Below are 19,374 nucleotides of genomic sequence, written 5' to 3'. Positions count from 1 at the left end.
AGGAAGTAAAACGAAGCTCTAAAAAAGGAATACAACAGGCAAAGATGGGCCTCACACCGACCCCACTCACCCTGATTGAGGGCCGGTATGAGGCCGACGCGGCAAAGCAGCTCATCCTGAAGGATAATCTGAGTCGGGGGCAGCCATCCTTTCTCAGCATCAAACAGCTGCATCGCCCGTTTCTCCTCCGCAGTAAGAGGGACCATCGAAGCGTCCATCTTAACCTTACCCCGGGAAATACATTTCTCATATTCTTCCCGGTTCTCACACCGCAAGTAAACAGGGCTCTGGAAGGACCGAGGCAATGGGTAGTCCTCCGACTTGGACGTACACCCATCGCCGTTGCCGATCCTTACAAGAAGTAAGCTTGACACGGAGACGTAGCCCGGCTCCGTCTGCACGCTGTACCACCCAACTTTACCGGCGATTGACGGCCGAAGATGATGAAGGCGGTGGAATAGGTTAACTGTTGGGACCTCCCCCCTAAAGAGACAGAGCCACACAAAGCCAACTATCGTCCTCATGGCCAACGGGTGCAGTTGAGCCACAGCGACATTCATAGCTTTGATGATGGCCATGACGTGTCTATTCAAAGGAAACCGGAGCCCATACTCCATGTGCCTGATATATACGCCGACGTGACCCGGGGGAGGGCAACATACCGCCTGACCCTCTTCAGGGATAACAATTTTGTACCCCTCACCGAAGGAGAAATGGCCTCCGAAAAGAGTCGCACCAGAACAGCTGGAGAATTTATTGGTCTAGACACGGTCAAGACCAGTCCTGCAGGCCTCGCCATGATCCGGGATAAGCGGCCTCTCACCATCAGAAGGAGTCCTCTCATCATCATCATCATCAGCATCATCATCCTCATCCTCCCATTCCTCCAAAATTGGTGGATCGACTACGAGAGAAGGAGACCTAGGGCCCCCAGACCTTATCGGGATGGCATCTAGTACCCCCTCCTCGTCAAGACGCGACGGGGAACCCCCCGGCGCAGAAGTGCTAGTCCCGGCGTCAGCAGAAGACATGATAGCAATGATTACGTAACAAAATAAGAAGTGAGAAAATTTGTTTGTTTACCTTGAAGAAAAACACTCGCCGGAATAATAACTCTGAAAATCAGAAGACAAAGAAGCCCTTGAAAGTTTAGAGAGATGAAAATTTCGGAGAAAAATTTGAGAAAATGAAATTGGTAGCCAAATTCACGGAACAACTGCCCTATTTATAGGGAAAAGCCCATGAAGAAGGACCAATCAGGGAACAGCCCATGAAGCGTCAACCAATCAGCGAACAAACACGTGTCGGACATGCAACCACGGAATGTCAATTGTCGCAACAGTCGAACGTCAATCAATGCAACAGTGATCAAGCGTCTTCAACACGCCCCTTCATATCTCTGCCTATTCATCTTCCTCAACAAATTCCTAGGTATCTGCTCTCCGCCGGCCACATGATCAACCAAGCTAGGAAGCACCGGCCTGGGGGCAATCAAAAACAACCGGCACTCCCAACCCTGGTCTCGGCCAGCGTCACTTTCTTTTCCACATCGGATGCCCTTTACACATCCATGTGGAGGGGGGATATGGTACGGCCTAAGCAGAACCAGGCCGAGGTAGAAGAAGTCGATACAGAAAAAGTTTCAGAAATTACTTTCGCAGAATATACGCTCAACATACATCGGAGCCCATACCACGGCATAGACTACGCTGGGGGCAAATTGATGGGGCATATTCTGCACCGCTGACCAAGTCAGCACATTGAGCAAGGTCAAAGATATCCACAGCAAGTCAACGACTTAGACAGTCTAGCCGATGCAACCCATCGGCCTGTCACCTGGGTATCGGCCTGGCAACTAGCCAGCCGGGATACATATCCGCGTAGTCATATCCAAGACCCTCGGCCGGCCTGCCATGGGTCCATCGGCCGAGGGTAGAACGGTCTTTCCACCTTCTAGCCACTTGGCCACTTGGCCACTACGTGACAAAAGGTGAAAGTCTATAAATACTCCTCAACCTTCATTAAGGAAAGGATCCACAATTTAACCTAAGAATCACTATTCATCTGGTAATATCTTATCTCTCTACAATACATCCTTAGCCAAGTAACGACAACTTACCTCTCTAAGTTTACTGACTTGAGCGTCGGAGTGAGTACGCTCGGCCAAAGCCGAGCCCTCAGTTTGTTCATCGTTTCAGGAGGCCGCAAGGAGGATTCAAGCAAAGACGTCATTCTACAAGCCACGGGTGGTAACAATACTTGCTCTGGAATTACACCCGGAACAATAATATTTTTCACTCTATTATTGCCTATTTTTTTTAATCGGCTGCTTCTAATGGTAAGTTCTTTAAGTCATGTGGATATTGATTATTGCTATATATTTACTCCGTATATTGCTTATGATTTGGGTTTATGGTATTTTTTAAATATAAGCTCAATATTAATTATATAAAAAGGAAAAATAATTTACGATTTGAGATGAAAAGAGTATGAGACGACCCTTTTAATAATGTATAAGACCGCCTTTTAGTGTGAGACGATCCTTTATATGTAAAAATTGAATGTTTGACTTATAAAAGTAATATCTCATAGTATAAAACTATAAGACAGTCTTATTTTATAATTATTTTTTCTTTGGCTAAGTACTTAGTAATTGTTTTGTAGTTAAATTGCCCACCAATATAAATGCTTAATGCTTTTGTTTATAGTTTGACTATTATATTTGTATGTGAGTTTCATCATCTTGCAACATAATAAGTTGATATTGCAACTTTCTAATCGAGGAGATAACATCGGTTATGAATATCATGATTATGAGTATTACACAATATAAAATTGCGGTTATAACTATGACATTACATAATTTTTATTAGAAAAAATACGCTTAAAGGTGAAAAGTTTGACAAGTATAATGCAGACCCAAATTATATAGTAAACAAAAAAATCAAAAAAGTCGAATAAAAGTAATTAGGCCAAACACATCAAATTTGGAAAAAGTACTTTTACAAAAGTTAGGCCAAACAGTCACAATTTTTTCAAGAAGTAGTTTGTGGAAAAACTCATTTTAAAAAGTAAAAACTCTTTTAGGTAAACTTGGCCAAACATATGTGCAAGTAAGAAATCTACGGGCTCGAAGTGAAAGGACCGCGCGCGCAATTTTCAGGGATTATGCGGCTAAAATGTGCGGCTCCTTACACTTTGCGACAAAATTATTCCTCATATTCCGGATTCTATTCTTGGTGTCAATGTGAGTAATATGTGGTTGGATCCACGGGTTGAAAATCAATACTATATATTAAATCCAGAAACCAAGGGATTTCAATGTAATTAAAGAAAGTTATACAAATTAATTATACTATATAGTTTTAAATCAATAGCACCGTGTGATGGATCCGATTAAGGGATCTCAATGCAAATATTATATAGTTTGGGTTAAAATTAAATTATATAAAAACTTGGTAATTTTCCTAAACATGGCCAATTTCCTTAAAATAAAATAATTAATTAAGATGGTCAATTTCCTTAAAATAAAATAATTAATTACTATAAACATGCACATTTATGGTATTAGTTATTATCATCATAAAACTATATATTAAATTTAAAATCTATGCAATTTTATTAAACTTTGTAGTTTATTAGATGTATATAGATATTAATTATTTAACATACAAAAATATAATAAGTAGGTTATAAATAATTCAAGTTAGATTCCATAATATATAATACTAGTATTGGTGCCCGGCTTCGCCCGGGCTACCTCTACTTACCATTAATTTTTTTTCATTAAATAAAATTACTTAAAGTTGCATAACTCATAAATTTATCACTAATATATTTTTTTATGACATATCCTAAAATTACGATGAAATAAATTTCGAGACAAATTCACTACTCCCGCTATTAATATTTTACTCTTATTAATGAAACAATAGTAATAACATTTCACTACTTGCCCGTAATCATTGTTACTTTCACTACTCCCGCCGTAATTATTGTTACTGTCGCATTAATACTGATAATTTCACTACTCCCACCGGAATTATTGTTACTTTCACTATTGTCACATTAATATTGATTATTTCACTACTCCCGTTGTTGTTTCTACCACTTTCACTAATCTCGCTGATAATATTGTTACTTTTACTATTCAAATGAGTGATTACTAATATAACTTGAATTATTTATAACCTACTTATATATTATATTTTTGTATGTTAAATAATTAACATCTCTATACATCTAATAAACTATAAAGGTTAATAAAATTGCATAGATTTTAAATTGAATATATAATTTTATGATGATAATAATTAATACCATAAGTGTGCATGCTTATATTAATTAATTATTTTATTTTAAGGAAATTGACCATCTTCTAGTCTTCTATAAATATTTAGGAAAATTACCATGCATCTTCTTTCTTTTAGTCTCCTTGAAATTGACCATCTTAATTAATTATTTTATTTTAAGGAAATTGACCATCTTAATTAATTATTTTATTTTAAGGAAATTGACTATGTTTTAGTCCCTTACAAATATTTAGGAAAATTACCAAGCTTCTATATAATTTAATTTTAACCCAAACTATATAATATTTGCATTGAGATCCCTTAATCGGGTCCATCACACGCTGCTAGTGATTTAAAACTATATAGTATAATTAATTTGTATAACTTTCTTTAATTAAATTGAAGTCCCTTGGTTTCTGGATTTAATATATAGTATTGATTGCATAATTCTTTCGATGTGATTTAATGCATATATGTAATCAATACTATATATTAAATCCAGAAACCAAGGGATTTCAATGTAATTAAAGAAAGTTATACAAATTAATTATACTATATAGTTTTAATTCACTAGGACCGTGTGATAGACCCGATTAAGGGATCTCAATGCAAATATTATATAATTTGGGTTAAAATTAAATTATATAGAAGTTTGGTAATTTTCCTAAATATTTGTAAAAGACTAAAACAAGGTCAATTTCCTTAAAATAAAATAATTAATTAAGAAGGTCAATTTCCTTAAAATAAAATAATTAATTAAGATGGTCAATTTCAAGGAGACTAAAAGAAAGAAGATGCATGGTAATTTTTCTAAATATTTATAGAAGACTAGAAGATGGTCAATTTCTTTAAAATAAAATAATTAATCAGTATAAACATGCACACTTATGGTATTAATTATTATCATCATAAAATTATATATTAAATTTAAAATATATGCAATTTTATTAAACTTTATAGTTTATTAGATGTATAGATATGTTAATTATTTAACATACAAAAATATAATAAGTAGGTTATAAAAGTAATTTCTTAAAATTGCATGCCTAAGTAGTAAAAGTAATTTCGTCAGTAAAGAAAAGAATTGCAATAACATTGGATATAGTAATATGATAATAAACACTCATTTGAATAGTAAAAGTAGCAATATTATCAAGGAGATTAGTGAAAGTGGCAGAAACAACAACGGGAGTAGTGAAATAATCAATATTAATGCGGCAATAGTGAAAGTAACAATAATTACAGCGGGAGTAGTAAAATTATCAATATTAATGCGGCAGTAGTGACAATAACAATAATGACGGCGGGAGTAGTGAAAGTAACAATGATTACGGGCAAGTAGTGAAATGTTATTACTATTATTTAATTAATAAGAGTAAAATATTAATAGCAGGAGTAATGAATATGTCTCAAAATTTATTTCATCGTAATTTTAGGATATGTTATAGAAAAATATATTGATGATAAATTTATGAGTTATGGAACTTTAAGTAATATTATTTAATGAAAAAAAATTAATGGTAAGTACAGGTAGCCCGGGCGAAGCCGGGCACCAATACTAGTATATTTATATAAATATATAATCCTCTTAAAATTGCATGCCTAAGTAGTAAAAGTAATTTCGTCAGTAAAGAAAAGAATTGTAGTAACATTGGATATAGTTATATGATAGTAATCACTCATTTGAATAGTAAAAGTAACAATATTATCAACGAGATCAGTGAGAGTGGTAGAAACAACAACGGGAGTGGTGAAATAATCAATATTAATGCGCCAATAGTGAAAGTAACAATAATTACGACGGGAGTAGTGAAATTATCAATATTAATGAGGCAGTAGTGACAGTAACAATAATTACGGCGGGAGTAGTGAAAGTAACAATGATTACGGGCAAGTAATGAAATGTTATTATTATTGTTTTATTAATAAGAGTAAAATATTAATAGCGTGAGTAGTGAATTTGTCTCAAAATTTATTTCATCGTAATTTTAGGATATGTTATAAAAAATATATTAATAATAAATTAATGGGTTATGTAACTTTACGTAATTTTATTTAATGAAAAAAAAAATTTAATGGTAAGTAGAGGTAGCCCGGGCGAAGCCGGGCACCAATACTAGTAAGACTTGTTCTTCGACTATCTACCCAAGGAAGAGATTAGAAGTGCTTCTTTTTCTCTTTTTTATGGATGATAAATTTTGAGGAAACCCTCTATAAAAGTGGTTAGTGAAATATAATAAATTTTGAGGAAACCCACTTTTATTTGCATCGTACGCCACTATGCATGCTTATAGTATTATTTTACTCAAGTCACTAATGTTTAGTGATGTTTAAGCAAAGTATACTATAAGTGTCATTGGATTAAACAAAACAAGCTTTAACTAATGATATAAGTAATCACTAATCACGGTAATGCATTATATAAAATGCTACTGCTGCATGACCTCCGCCCACGTTAGTGTTGGGACTGCCGCCTCCACTACTATGTCACTGTACACCAGTGCAGCAGAGACCCAACACGAGATATTCACGCTTCCGCATAACAATTAGAAATGATAAAGATCAAATAATGTTGGCTCATAACTTATTATCTTGACATGAGTGATATAATACTCTGGGAGTATAAGATAGCATCTCTTTGATCGAACCTTCCTACTTGGGGCTTTATTTCTTAAAAATAAATGGCTAAAACTTGTGAATGAAGAAGAGAGATTAAAACTTGAAAGGGTTATATCTACTAACTAGAGTTTCCTACGGTAAACAAGATGACTATGCCATTACACAAAAACTCTTTCGGATGAACAATCAACTAAAATGTAAAAAAGCATTCATGTAGGACATTTTTCTGTAGACGAAGTTGTAGATGCTCGAAAGTTCTGGTTTGTTTTATTTTGCCCTTGGTGCCTAATCACAAGTGACAAACAAGGGCCTAAACTAATGGCTGAATTATGCGGGGTAATTTAAAACAAAATGGCAGCTCCATCCTTCCGAAATATTACATTTTTTTCAGCAAGACCTCCATATATTAAAGGAACAATCGTCGACAATAATCTCATGTTGTCTCAATTATCCAAATTAATCTCAAATTTGAGTCTTGCCAAGGCAATTTCAAGTTTGCTCCTTTCACTCTGATTTTGCACCATCTTTCATATTTCTTTGTATTGCTTAAGCGGTACAACGAAGATCCACTTGATCATAGATTCTATTCAAGGATCCTTTTCTGACAAAAATAGTGCAAAATCAGAATCAACGAAGCAAATCTCAGATTGTTTTGGAAGACTCAAGCTTAAGATAAATGTTAATAGTCAAGAAAAAACTCGGATTAATCTCAGCAGATTCTCCTACACTAAATAGTTCAAAGTCTTCTAACCTGAATCAATGCTACAAAGGGCTACATGTATGGCTGATGAGACGGAGGAGGCGGTTGCTGATAAGTGCCATAAGTTGGGGGAACAGCAGAATAAGAATTTCTAGCTGGATCGTCTTGAGCATAGTAGTACATTCTTGGATCGTTAACTGGAGCCCCATAAGGCGATTGGGTGGGAACTGGATAGGTGTAGGCCGTTGGAGCAGCAGGAGTATATCTCTGGGGAAAACCGGCGTACGTGGCTCCGCCCCTTGCTTGGGGAGGGCCCCGCCTACCACCACCGAAGCCTCGACCAGGGGCCCGACCTCGTTGGGACTGAAATCTACCATCAGGCCGTGGCCTTTTATGTTGTTGATGTGGTTGTTTACTGGTATCACCTGGCCTTTTCCTGTTGTCTTTTCTAGATTTGTCCAACTGGGAAAGCCTAATGTAGAGCTGATGAAGAGGGTATTCAGCTTCAAGTTTGTATTCTTCAACACAGCCAATCACAGCCTTTATTGCTTCAAGTTCGCGAGCATTATAATCAATCTGAACACCACAAAGACAGATTACTCATCCTAGTTTCTCAAAATAAGGATGGAATTAGACCGACACCAATGACTAGACAAAGACGCAAAATTAGACCTAATAAAGCAAACTGGGTTGACTCGACCCAGAAAGTCCAACCCCAAAAATGACCCGGAACCTTAAAAGACTAATTTGAAATCGTACTTCACTTTGTCTACATAAAATTTACAAAAAGCTTAATAAAAACAATCCAAGATGACCGCATTGATCTGTCCTGCAACAACACACTCGAAATAGACCAAACCTAAAATGACCAGGCCCAAAGTGCATACTATCCATCCCCGAATGATCACACCTGACATGTACCCAGCCTGAATGACTGTTTGACAGATCTAGATGGAAAATACTTAGCCTGGGAAACTGATTTTACCTGTAAACCAGCACTGCCATTTCCTTGTGAGTTTCTTCTTATATCTTTCAAATATGTTCTCAAGATCGGAACAGAAGGTACAGTCCCAGAGAGCTGGAACGCATGGATAAAGTGAACAGCATCAATCTGTCTCCCACTGTTGAGCAATTTCTCAACCAAACCTGCAATATAATCAAGGAATCAATTGGGTAAGTTTTCCTTCAGCAGCTCAAGTTTGATAAATCAACAGTAAAAACCAATGGCATTTGCATACATATCCGCCTACAATATTAGAGAGACTAAACCTAAAAGGGATGTGTTCTTTATATTTTGCCCAATCTTCAGAAGTCATCAGGGCAGTCAATTGAAAGAATACCAACCTGGTATCTTTTGTGCCAACTCAAGAGAACGGCAAAGCTCAGTTGCCTGCCGGTGATCAGAAACTGCAAGAACATACTTGCAAAGGTCATCTTCATTGAAATCAGAGGCAATCCTAAAGGTTGCAAGCAGCCGCAAGAATCCCTCTGTTACCAATGACATTTCATTGGCAGCATCAATGCTTCCCCCATCCAACTTAGGTTTCCACTCATAGGCAATACACTTGGCCTGCCACTTGGCATGAGGGGTAACAAAGGTATCCACAGCAGTGTCAGCCTTTGACAAAAAGGCAGACAGCGCTTCCATTAGGATTAAACAAGAGCGACGCATGCCATCAAGGGCAGCATTGTCCTTTTGACGCATGCCATCAAGGGCAGCATTGTCCTTTTCTCCCTCTTGGGTCGTCTCACTGGGAGGGAAAAATCCCTCAAGTGCATTTAGCACAAAGGAGGTTGGTTCAGTCGCACTGCCAAGTGCGACTGATGTCTCCTTACGAACCCTAGAAGGGGTTTTAAGGTTCTCCATGAGAAAATTCAGAATTCCCTTAGAATCCATTTGCTCACATAATTGAATCAGCTCTGCACGAGGATTAGCCTCAGCGGCTAAATCTTCAACATTCTCCTCCCCTGTATCGGGGGATTCCCCTTCTTGGGCATCAAGTTCTGTGTTTTCATCATCAATAGAGCTGCTTACCTTGTTCCCATTAGTCAAATTGCCACTGGGTGCCTCCAATGTCTCTGGAACATACACTGTCCTAGCTTCTGAAATAGCATCCACTGCAACATCTTTAAGTTCCTGCACCTTATCTAACAAGTCTTGCTCCTTGGCTACAACAGCTGCCTCTCGCTCAGCAAGCAGCATATTGTTACGTGTTTCTCTCTCTGAATAATCCTTCTCCTTTGCGTCAAGTTCTTTCAGTTTCTCCTTTATCACTGACTCCAAGTTGCGAAAGTAACCTTCAATGTCTTCCCATTGAACATTGTCACTTGCAGCAATCTTGCGAGCTTTCAGCTCAGCAAATGCCGTCCCTAGCTGGTCTATCAAAGCTGATGTAGATTCAACACTGGACGCCAAATTCATCTCCACCATTTTTTCAGTATCAGTCATTTCCAAACACCAGTTATAAAGCTGCAAGCATTTATCATAATGCATATAAGAGCAAAAGGGTTAACAAACTATTTAAAAGATACAAATGCAAGGAAAATTCTGAAAACTAGTGTCACAGCCTCCAGACAAACTGTAAGGCTTTTCTTCTCGCTTACTTTCAACATGTGCGCTTAGAACTGGTAGGCAGTTTATGGAAAGAAGAAAAAAACGCATCCGTGAAAAGGAACTATTCTGAATCCCATGCCAAAGTGAATGGAACACATAACATAGGCACATAGCTAACCGCATAAAACTTGGCTTTAGTTTCCAGATTAACACCAAGTCACCAACAGGGCTAACTATTTACAATCAGATTTAGCAAAATTATCCTTTGACCCATAAATTAAACAGTCAGGAAGCACACTTTTTAATGGTACAATCAGTAATCACATTCTAATTCATTATTGTTTTGATTGCAAATGAAATACAATAAATTAGAAGACGGGTAGGAGTGTGTCAATGATGACAAAATGGACATGCATGTTATTTTGGGGACAGATAATACAATAAGAAAGGTTATTCGTAAGATCTTTGAGTTACCGTTTCACCCTTTTTAAACTCAATATATACATTACTGTTAGCACTTCAAAGCTTGTTCAGAAGTTAAACAGACAAAACCTGGACAAAATTCACGCTCGTTCTTTGAACAAAGCCATGTTTAAATCTTGAATGTCATATCATTAAATTGGTTATTTAGAAGAACTGTTAAATTATTGAATTGACTATACAAGCTTGGTACGCAATTTAGTTCGTTGTCTCTACGCTGTGTGTGTGTGTGTGTGGTGTGTTGTGTGATTCACCTGAAATAGAATGAAAAAGTAATAGTTTTATCTACGTGCTATTTATCCTGCAAGACTATCCAAAGCAGAATAGTAGATTATTGTTATGAATAGACCAATGTGTCAATGTGCCAAATTCAACACTCCCCTAACTATCTTACTCCTTCGAAGAGTTGAGGGAAATAAGTAGAATTTTAAAGGGTTTTGTAGTAGTGTCGTTCCTTTGTAAAGCCCTACAACCAAATTGACACGGTTATCTATTCGTAACAATAGTCTAGTACTATGATGTGGGTAGTCGGACTTGAAAATCAGTAACAAATAGCTAAAATTGCTACTTTCTTTTCTATTTTAGCAGTGTTACACTGATGCTTTGTAGTAGTGACTAGTAGTGCCACTGGAGTCGTGAATTATGAATAACTTACATCAATATGTGATACTCCCTCTGTCCCGGTCATTTGTTGTCCTTTTCCATTTTGGGGTGTCTCAGTCCATTGTTGTCCTTTCTATTTTGAGAATGAACTTGATGAGCAATTTGATCATTCACACTCAATTTGTTCCACGTGTCATTTAGTAATTGGCCCCCCTCCCCCTTTCCTTGGTCTTTGTGCCAAAACCAAAGGACAACAATTGACCGGGACGGAGGTAGTATATAAATTCGTAATCTGATATCTTACTACTTAATATAAGAGTTGAAAAAAAAATCAACATAAGATTATCCATTGATTAGATTAATCTCAAATCTTACTAACCTACCAAGCATTGGTGGTATTGTCTTCTCCACAAGACATGAGAACTAATTTCCAAACATTTGATGTTGATTACGAAAACCCAAACACAATGAAATGAGTCGTAAGTTACAAAAAAAATAACAAAGCTAGAAATATAGAAGTTAATTGGAGATACTTCAAGAAGTTTTAGGCTGCTCCCATCACATATTTGTTTCAACAACAAATGCAACGAAACTCACGGACAAACAAAAATTAGCCTAACCTCTTGTTTTGAGGGAGAACAAGAGCGACGATTCCGATCCATTTTACTTTCACAAACTAAATTAAAATCCTTTCTATGTAGGAAAATATTTTTTCAGGAGAAACATCATAACTCTATTCCTCCTCCCCTCTTTGTCTCTTATAATCGTATCCAAACCAACCGCAAACACAGCATGAAACACGTCCGCCATTTTTCTCCTAAGTAGCCCAAATTCAAGCTAGCCACCAAATCTCAATAGTAGCACCCACCATTACACATTCACTACTTTGCATATTTTTAACTTACAGATAAACAAAACCTGAAACATCCCTATTCAACCCACTTTCTTAACCTCCATACCTTTCCAAAGCTATAAAAGCTGCCTAGACCTATTTAAAATCACTCAACCCGCGTCTTGCTTTTTTTCTATTGATCCAAAAGACTGAGGACATTCAATGTAGCTACTTCTTAACTACCCCCTTCGTCCCAATCATTTGTTTACTTATGAATAAAATATCTCTCACAACGAATATAAAAAGGTAAACAAATGAATGGGACGGAGTGAGTAAATCCTTAACAGCTCTAATTATACAACTATAAATATATGCTGTTCCGATTTCATAGATGCAACAAAGTCGTCCACAAACGAATTTGTTGGTATTGACTTCGATTAAAAAAACTCAGATAGAATCAATCACGAAATCCACCGTTTCAAGAACAATCATTGCATTGATTTGATTAAATTTGTAATTGATTGCACATTTCATGGTTAAAGAGCGCGCAAATTTGACATTGTATAAATTGATCTACCAACAGCTTTAAATAAGTGAGTCAGTAAAATCGATTGATAAGAAAAAGAAAGGAAATGAGATTTACCTGAAAATCGTGTCTGGAGAGTTGAAAGGGGGAAAATTGTGAAGAGAGAGCAGGAACCCTAATTTTTGAAATCCGAAGACAGAGGTAAAATAGAAATTAGAAAGGGAGTTTTGCGACAATTTGGTCAAATTTACGGCATATTTGTGGTTGTTACTTGTTCGTCTAGTCTATCGCTTCGTTAGGTAATTACCCTTCCGACGTGGAATCTTAGACGAGTTAAGGGTAAGACAAGGACACGAACTTTACAATGTTCCTTCCGGGGAAATATAGCAAATCACTCTCATAAGTTTGATACTAGGTGCAATTAAGCCCCCTAACTTATAAATGTAGCAAATTACCCCATAAGTTTCTCTCAATGTCTAATTAACCACAAATCTTATTTTAGGAATAAAATTTACTAAATTAATTTTTATACTATTATTGAAAGTCCAAATATTTAATCAAATACTATAAATTCTAAAATTCCTAATTATAAAAAAAAAACATGTTCAAATATATTTTTATAATATTTATTTATTTATTTTGGTCAAAAAATAATCACAATATGAGAATTTAAGTGAAGTTACAAAATTACATGACCAAATTTTTTGTTTAAATTAAATTTGGCTTACATTTTTCGTTGAATATGTAGAAATATATTGTATTTAATTTTTAATAGATATATTTAAAATCATTTTATAATAGAAAATATTAATTTTAGTTAAAAAAATGATAGAAAATTTAATTTGTGCTTAATTACACATTTTTGGAAACTTATGGGGCTAATTTGCTACAAGTGAAACTTAAGAGGTTAATTTTCACATAGTATGAAAGTAATGGGGGTAATTTGCTACATCCCCCGTTTTTTCCGTTAAGAATTTCAACGATTATTTTTTTCTGTTAAGGGTTTTAACACTAACACTGTTAAGTTTCCGTTATATTTCTATCATTAAAATAGATTTTAACAACCAATATATTTTATGAAAATACTTGTATATTTTATTAAGCAAAATATTTTATGAAAATAGATTTTAACAACCAATATATTTTATAAAAATACTTATATATTTTAACAATCAAAATTAGTTAAGGCAAGAGCAATACTTATGAAAATAATTTGAAGGTAAAAAAATAAGGGTAATTCTCATATAAAACGGTTTTATAATAAGGCATTGTAAAATCATATTATGTAGTTTATATGATAAATTCCCTTATGCCCAATCGATCGAGCTAGTGATTGACTTGCTAAGGGGTTCTTTCATCTTACGCGAGGACATTCAAGGGGTTATAGCTTCTTAGTTCGCTTTTATTTTTTGGTACAATACTAGGAGGCTATTGTTATTAGAAGATTCTGGCCCTGTTTGGTAAACAGCGGATTAATTTCAGCATAAGCAGATTATAAATGGCAGATTTTATCAGAAGGGTTTGACTAGCATATTATAATTAGCAGAATTAATTTGAATGTTTGTTAATTAGCAGATTACGATTAGCAGATTGTTAGTTTTCTTTGTACAATGGAGAAACATTTCCTATTTTACAATATGCTAACCAATATGCTGGGGTAAGCAGCATATTGTAAAACAGCATATTGACCCCAAATATGTTGTTTCAATATGTTGTTTACCAAACACTAAAATTAGCATATTGATTGGTCAAACATGCTAAAACCCTTGAATATGCTAAAAATTGGCCAATATGCCGTTTACCAAACAACGCCTCTATGTACCGCTTGTTTGCAAGCTCAGGGTTGGCTTTTTTTTTTTTTTTTTTTTTTGGGGTACAATAGAGGGGATAATTGTACCTACTTTTTTTTCATTTATAGAAAATAACATTAACCTTGTGATCGAGATAATAGCTAACAATCGGTATTTCATATATGCAATTGATCAGCAGCAAATTAAAATCACATAAATTTAAATAATTTGTGACATATTGTCACGGTCCGAAACTTTGAGTCGGGGCGTGACGCGCACCCTTGTCTAAACACTCGACAAGAATGCAAGCGAGAGCGTCAAGCACTAGTGTTTGTCAAGCACTAGTACATTCATAATCGGTCTCGGGTTGTGGGTGTCGGAATCCTAGTCTCGATCGATACACACGGGCTTGTTAGTGAAGTGAAGGCAAGAGTCGTTCACAAGAAAGCAACAACAAGCAATAAGAAGGCAACTTGGTAGGAAGTAGATTTTTGATTGACTAGTACTCCCTAAAGAGGGAAATTTGATATTTACATCCTGGTAGCAGCAGACATTGAAATTACAAAATTAGTGTAGAATAGCGATATACCTATTTATGGAAAGAAAAGCTTAACTAAGACTTGTGGACAGCGGGCCGCCCACGGGGGCGCTTGGTTGAGAAACGAGGGACAAGCGTTTGCATTTTGTAAGGAGTCGCCACCAATTTTTATGGGAAATTGGAACCGTTCGAATACCTCGTGTCATGTCAAGACACAAAGTAGTGACATGAACACTAAGCAATCGTTACCCTTAGCATTCTATGTCTAGAATGACTCTCGTGGATGCCAATGAACACGGGTGCTCACGGAGATCTGGAGTAAGGGGTGAGGGTACGTATTAGGAAGCTCTTTTGATCGAACACCTAATCCCGCCCGCCTCGATAGCGGCCTCTACTAATGATTAGGGAGTTTATTCATACTTGATATATTGTCGGCTATATGCATGCAATGCAACATCCATTGTTTTGATCCTAGCATGTGAAGATTAGACTACGTCGGTTGACACGTAATTAGCATACAATTAAGTCGAAGTTGGATTTAAATGTTGATTACATGTGAAAGCATACAAGAAATAGGATACATACAATAAAAGAAAATTACAATAATGAAAATTACATTAATTACATTGGAACAGGCGATTTATGTCGAAAGTACCTTTAAAACGGATTATTTGATAAAAAGGAATAAAAGAATAAAACACGACAGATCAGAAGGTGATAATACGAATATTAGTTGAATTAATACGTAAACTAATTAAACTAGGTCGAGCAACAACGGAAGTTCAGGGACAGAACTCATCCTGGAACAGGCGCAGCAGACACTGCGCCCTTTGGAAGAGGCGCAGCAGTTGCTGCGTCTGTTCCAAGGGTGAGTTCTGGCTGTGAAGCCGGAACTGCAAACCGTTAATGTTAATTGGTAAATTAATGGATTGATTTGATAATATGACTCGGATGAAAGTAATTAATGGATTATTTACATGCGATTAAGGTCACAAAACAGTAAAACATGGATGAGACGGAAACAAACGGATTAATTATGTGAAGGGTCGATGTTAATGAATAATTAATAAACTAACTAACTAAACTAATTATACTAAACATGACGAATATAGCGAATTAATGAATAAACAGATTAGAATGTATCAACAATAAATCCCAGGAACTCAATATGATGAAATTGAACTTCTAAAACTCGAATTGAATATTAATGACGAAAACCCGCGAATATTGGTTATAAGGGATTTAAGTCGGAACAATGATGAATTAAACATGTGAATTAAGGATGATGAATTAATATACATATGAATTATTAAACTATCATGATGAAGAATTAACAGACGAACAAAACAAAAGAAATATTTTGATACGAATTACAGAGGACGGAGGAAGAAGAAAAGAAGCGAGAATCTGCGGCGGCCCTCACGAAGAGGCGCGCAGTGCTGCGCTCCTTTGAAGAGGCGCAGCGATTCTTTGCGTCTTTTCTCGACGTCTGTCTACCGTAAACCGCAAAAAGGTTTTGAAGACGGCTTTCGAAAATCGGTTTTAATTAGATGTTTTCGACATAAACCTTACAATGATGATTACAATAAAATAACAATAAATAAAGAGGAATTATTACACCCTCAGACTTACATGTTGACGGAACGAGATGAACTAAGAAGATCGATTAGTGAATGCTCGACGCGAATGCAAGGAAAGAATGCCCTCGTGAGAGGAAAACGATTTAACAAGTTGATTAATTAGATTGATTGAGTGTAGTGGTCAAATTGGTCGGTCATGCAACGGAGAGGCTGGTACCCGGAAAGATCCGAGCTTACGTGGTCGAAGGTTCAAGCACGTAGGCGCCAATTAGTAAGAACAAAGTCTAGAATGCAAAGGGAGAACAGAAGGGCGGACACTCGCGTGAGAAATATGAGGAACGAAGGCTCCTATTTATACTAAACACGCGGAGGTTTAGGGTTTCGGAGACTCTTTGGAAGTGAATCTCGGAAAGATATAAAAAAGATACGTAAATCATGCAAAGAAGGGCCTGGGAAGAGGCGCAGCAGCCACTGCGTCTCTTGGAAGAGGCGCAGCACCTGCTGCGTCTATTCCCAGGAGGTTTCCTCCTGTTTAAGAAAGATTTCCGTGTTTTGGTTATGGTAGGACGGAATTAATTCGATTATCTTTAATATCTTACGTAAATATTACGGGATATTATTTGCCAAAAGATAAAATTTGAGAAATATGGAATAGAATTATCCGGAACATTCCGAACATTCGACTCGGGATTTAACAAACTATCGAAAAATGGAGACGGTTTTTGACCCGGACTCCGAATGTACTCTAATTACTGCCAAAACGACCGTATCGGGACGTAGATGACAACTAAGAGGTTGACATTTAATATTTGAGCAATCACTTGACGATAATCTTACGAACTGTCACAAATCGTTCCGCGGATCAAACATGCGGCCCAATCATCACCGGGTGGTTTGCGAGAGGTGCAGAAACGAGGTGTCTACAGAGCCCCCACTTTGACTGAGGCTTGGACAAGGCGAAAGTCAAAGTATAGCCATCAGGTCAATCGAAGATTACAACCTGACGACTATGGCGACGCGAGGCGGCTCAAGGGGTCTGAGCCAAGGACCTGTCGTCGGGAACATTTTAGAGTCTGTCGACTATCGGGGAGGGTCGTTTAAAGTCCATTAGACTACGTAAGGAAGCTCGCCAGCCACAAGAAGAAATCATACCTGAGACTTAATCGAACTTCGCGGGGAAACAAGAAATATTGAAAGCAGCAGGACGTCGGTAGAAACTGCTGAGGATCCGCTTGCGTCGGTCTCAAGCGAACTCTTGTTGGGAAATTTGGAGGCTGAATCTGCTTGCGTTGGTCTTAAGCGAACTCTGGCTGGGTGACCATATTGATGACTTCGGGGAATCTGCTTGTCTCTGTCCTCAAGCAAACTCTCGTTGGGTGATTATTTTGACGACTAGGAACATCTTGATCGTCATGGGAGAAACTTCGAGTGAGCAGTACTGCAAAATACTACTGCGCTGGATAAAATAAGTTGAGCAATACTGCAAAATACTGCTGCGCGGGATAAAATGGGTTCGGACAACACTACAAAATATTGTCGCGCTGGACAAAACGCGGGCCGGAACGGAAGAAAATCGTCGAAACGGACCAAAATGGTAAAATAGCATTGAAGAAAAGGCGCACCAAAGATGGGCCCACAAATAACGAACTCATAACGAACTTTTGAAAATTCGTATGGAGGGAACAAAAGGAAGAGGCGCAGCAAGAGCTGCGTCTCTTGGAAGAGGCGCACCTTTCTTTGCGTCTTTTCCCCAATTTGGCACCGCGTAAAAACGCGAAATCAGAAGGTTTATTGTTCATTTTATTCGAAACATAAGTCACTCCATTCTCTCTCAAATCTTCACCATTTCCGTCAAGGTTGGATTCAAAAGCTTGCTTTAAATATGACTAATCGAGGTATGCGTCTTAATCTTGCATTAATCGTCCGTATTTGTCGAATTTTGAGCCGCAATGATCTAGGGTTTTCGACCCATTTGATCGAAAATTTGGGGCTTTTCCCCCAAATGGATTTGTCTTGCCAAATTGATGCTAGAAATGGATAGTAGGTAATGTTAGGAACATAACCATGTATTTACTTTGAATTTTCATCGGGTTTTGAGCCCTCGAGCGAATTTTGAGACGGTTTCACAGCTAGATTGTAAATTGCTTCGAAAATGGCCTTAGGATTGCCCATTTGTGATGAAATTTGATATTTGGAACCCTTGGATGATGGGTAAACTTCCCGTCATTTCGGAATTTTGGTTGGTGACAACTTTTGCAGGGCACCTTTCTAGGGCATAACCGCCATTATAGCGAAATGCTGCCGAATTTTCGACTTGGACCCGGGACTAGGCTTTGACTTAGACTTGACTTGACCCAATTTGTCACATGAGTGATTGGGTTGGCGGGAATATGGCCAAGGATGGCCAGAAATGAGGAATTCTCGGGCCTTGGAGGCTCGAAAAAAAACCTTAACAAAGGCTCGCCGTCACGTGACGCGGCCTGCATTTGCTTTAATGTTGCAGGTGACGATGCTTCTACTTCGGGAGGACTCCCATGGATGTAGACGCTGCTTTGTTGTGGAGGAGGCTTTGGAGCAGGCCTTCAACGCCGCTGCGGTGATGGGCTCTGCGGACGAGATTCCCGAGGAGGAGGCTCGCGAGGAGGAGGAGATTCCGAGACGGGCCCACCTCGGACGAGGGGGTCGTCAGCTGAGAGGGGCTCCCGCGCGGGCGGAGACTTGGGAGAGTAGGCACCTTGTGTGGGCTGCAGAGGGTCACTTGTCCTACAGGACAGTGAAGAGCTTGGTAAATAGGAATTCCCTAACTCATTGCCTATCCCTTTCTATTTTTGTTCAAATTTCCTTTCAAATTTACTTAAAA

The 19,374-nt window shown here is 37.4% G+C and overlaps 1 protein-coding gene across 2 annotated transcripts; it reads right to left on the bottom strand.

The window, feature by feature from the left end:
- Positions 1-7,083: 7,083 nt before the first annotated feature.
- LOC141643521 (FRIGIDA-like protein 3) lies at positions 7,084-12,915 on the bottom strand. Of its 2 annotated transcripts, XM_074452711.1 has the most exons (5): positions 12,724-12,872; positions 8,956-10,081; positions 8,597-8,757; positions 7,663-8,187; positions 7,084-7,512 (listed from the first exon to the last, which is right to left on the bottom strand). In XM_074452711.1, the coding sequence occupies exons 2-4, from the start codon at positions 10,058-10,060 to the stop codon at positions 7,684-7,686; spliced, it is 1,770 nt and encodes a 589-aa protein (XP_074308812.1). In that variant the 5' UTR covers positions 10,061-10,081; positions 12,724-12,872; the 3' UTR covers positions 7,084-7,512; positions 7,663-7,683. The 2 variants fall into 2 exon arrangements, with proteins under 2 accessions (XP_074308812.1, XP_074308811.1); XM_074452710.1 differs by having other exon boundaries at positions 7,084-8,187; positions 12,724-12,915.
- Positions 12,916-19,374: the final 6,459 nt, after the last annotated feature.

The sequence above is a fragment of the Silene latifolia genome, chromosome 2 (assembly GCF_048544455.1).
Source record: "Silene latifolia isolate original U9 population chromosome 2, ASM4854445v1, whole genome shotgun sequence".
NCBI lineage: Eukaryota > Viridiplantae > Streptophyta > Magnoliopsida > Caryophyllales > Caryophyllaceae > Silene > Silene latifolia.
Note: the sequence above shows the minus strand (reverse complement) of the source record. Positions and strands in the feature narration are given on the sequence as shown.

Excerpts from the sequence above, each read along its gene's own strand:
- LOC141643521 (XM_074452710.1), bottom strand. The coding sequence starts at position 10,060 with ATGACTGATACTGAAAAAATGGTGGAGATGAATTTGGCGTCCAGTGTT. Across the intron at positions 8,758-8,955 it reads GTTGGCACAAAAGATACCAG|GTTTGGTTGAGAAATTGCTC; the intron begins GTTGGTATTCTT and ends ATTATATTGCAG. Across the intron at positions 8,188-8,596 it reads ATGGCAGTGCTGGTTTACAG|ATTGATTATAATGCTCGCGA; the intron begins GTAAAATCAGTT and ends TGTGGTGTTCAG.